Below are 2,727 nucleotides of genomic sequence, written 5' to 3' on the forward strand. Positions count from 1 at the left end.
GAGGTGCAATGGTTCAACGGTGGCAATTTAACTTGGGTTGTTGTTTCCCTTGGGCCGTGGGAGGTGGTTTGCGGTGGTTGGCTTACGGTTTCATCAAGGGTGGTGGTGGTTGTAAAGTGTAGCCTCCCCGTATCTCAATGTACATATATAATTTGTATTTGTTTGTTCTTTTCGTTCTTTTTTTTTTAATAAAAAAAATATGAAAAACCATGTCAGCGATCGATACGCAATCGGTACACGAGATTGCTTGTACCTAGAATAATTGATTTTATATATGCCATTACTTAATATCACATTATCATGATGAGCATGTATGTAAAAACACATTCTTTTAATATCACTAACTGAGTTTAGATGTTGAGTTGAGTTGAGTTCTGTATGAATAGTAGTGAGTTGAGATGTTGGAGTGAGTTTTGTGAGACCCACCTAAGATCAGTTTAGATGTATTTTGATGTTAAGATTAATTTAGATGTATTTATAAAATGTTGAAAATGATTATGGGTCTCAAGTGTAAAAGGGATCATGTTGAGTTGAAAAAAAGTTATGAATCTCAGGTATAAAAAGATTTTGAGTTGAAATGAGTTTAATAATTTGAGAGTTGGGTGAGATGAGCTGAGTTCGGTTAAGAACTAAACGCAACCTAAATGAGTATGCTTCTCACGTGCTTAAGTGATATGAAACAAATTTATAAATGGGTCAGAGGAAACAATTCCAGCTAGCTCGTTATAAAATTATTTTCCGAGGAATCTTCTCCCCCTCACAATCTCACCAACTTCCATCCTTCCCTTTGAATTTATTTATTTTTTAATAAAATCAAAACAAATTATTTCTAACCTCTCCCTAAATCTTCTCTTAACCGAATTGCTTAACAATGGCTGTCATGACTAACACAAACACCGCTTTGCCACCCCCTCCTCCTCCTTCCTGATTATATCCCACCACCTTTCCTATCATTAATGGCAGGATGGCCTTTAGGAATCCTTCTCTCTCTTCACTACTAATAGGCCTCCTGTCCCTCCTTCTCCCTCTCCAATACTCTACCACCACTGCCGCCGTTGGTATCCGTCTTGGTGTTATCCGAAAGCCGTCCCCTGATGTCCCTATCTTCCGGGAAGCCCCCGCCTTCCGGAATGGAGACGCCTGTGGCTCTGATAAAATCCACATTTCCATGACATTAGATTCTAACTACCTCAGGGGCACCATGGCCGCCGTGCTTTCCATTTTGCAGCACTCAACGTGCCCGGAAAACCTCGAATTCCACTTCCTATGGGCACGCTTCGAGCCCGATGTCTTCTCCAGCATCAAGTCCACCTTCCCTTACCTCAACTTCAATGCATACCACTTCGACTCCCACCGGGTACGTGGAAAAATATCCAAATCAATACGCCAAGCACTAGACCAACCCTTGAACTACGCACGCATATATCTTGGGGACATTATCCCTGCTGAGGTGAAACGCCTTATTTATCTAGACTCCGATCTCGTGGTTGTAGATGACGTCGCAAAGCTCTGGGATGTGGAGTTGGAAAACAAGGTTTTGGCTGCACCAGAATATTGCCATGCAAATTTCACAAAGTACTTCACGGGCGTGTTTTGGTCTGACCCAACAATGGCTGAGACTTTTAAGGGTCGAAGACCTTGTTATTTCAACACGGGAGTGATGGTGGTGGACGTGGAAAAATGGAGGGAAGGAAGTTATACTTCGAAGATGGAGGAATGGATGGTAGTGCAGAAACAGAAGAGGATTTACCACCTGGGATCTTTGCCGCCATTTTTGTTAGTTTTGGCTGGAGATATTAAGGGTGTGGATCATAGGTGGAACCAGCACGGGCTTGGCGGAGACAATCTTGAAGGGAAATGCAGGAGCTTGCATCCGGGGCCTGTTAGTCTGCTTCATTGGAGTGGTAAAGGGAAGCCATGGCTAAGGTTGGATTCAAGGAAGCCATGCATTGTGGATCATCTTTGGGCCCCATATGATCTCTACCGTTCATCGACTCACTCTTTGGAAGAATATTGATAAGAAAAAGGAAATCTTGATTGGGGATTCATGAACTTTTTGGCGGATTCATGGGATTAATGGAAAGAGAAATGCTATTTCACGTGGCTGTACGCGGTAGCACTCCAAAAATATTATAAAGGCCAAGTGTGATCAAGGAGATCAGAAAATTAGCAATAATCATGTGATCATAATTAATGAGTAAGTACTGCAAATTTCCCTTTTTCTTTCTTTATTTCTTCTTATAACAAAATCAATTATAACTAAAACAAATCCTTTACGGAAAAAGGAAAGAGATTTGTAAAGTAACCTAATCTGACGGCTTGATGGTGTAATGGTACTTGATATAATTTAAAATTTTTTTTTCTGCAAATTAAGGAGAGGGTTATGAATTGTTCTTGTTGTACATATTGACCATTTTGTACTAAATGACAACTTTTTTGGCGTAATATTCATGTTGTGTATAATATATATCTGCACTTTACATACATGCAAGTCTACGTAACATAGATGGGTATTTGTTGAAATCAAAGTATATATCGGGGTACTTCTCTTTTTAGGCAAAACCGGAGCTAGCTCATCTACCTGGCTGGTGCGGCCATAATAGCACCCTACTCACTTTGACCTAGACAAGAGGAACTTCATCAGCGGGAAGTCGCAGGTGCTGATCCCTCGAGTCGGGTTAGAACCATATATAGTTTAGACTCAAACCCCACTAGGGATATCAATGA

The 2,727-nt window shown here is 40.9% G+C and overlaps 1 protein-coding gene across 1 annotated transcript; it reads left to right on the forward strand.

Annotated features, from left to right (window-relative positions):
• Nucleotides 1-742: 742 nt before the first annotated feature.
• On the forward strand, nt 743-2,464 carry LOC121259456 (probable galacturonosyltransferase-like 4). Its single transcript, XM_041161050.1, has one exon. The coding sequence runs from the start codon at nt 965-967 to the stop codon at nt 2,015-2,017; it is 1,053 nt and encodes a 350-aa protein (XP_041016984.1). The 5' UTR covers nt 743-964; the 3' UTR covers nt 2,018-2,464.
• Nucleotides 2,465-2,727: the final 263 nt, after the last annotated feature.

The sequence above is a fragment of the Juglans microcarpa x Juglans regia genome, chromosome 4D (genome assembly GCF_004785595.1).
Source record: "Juglans microcarpa x Juglans regia isolate MS1-56 chromosome 4D, Jm3101_v1.0, whole genome shotgun sequence".
NCBI lineage: Eukaryota > Viridiplantae > Streptophyta > Magnoliopsida > Fagales > Juglandaceae > Juglans > Juglans microcarpa x Juglans regia.

Coding starts and splice junctions, on each gene's coding strand:
- LOC121259456 (XM_041161050.1), top strand. CDS start 965: ATGGCCTTTAGGAATCCTTCTCTCTCTTCACTACTAATAGGCCTCCTG.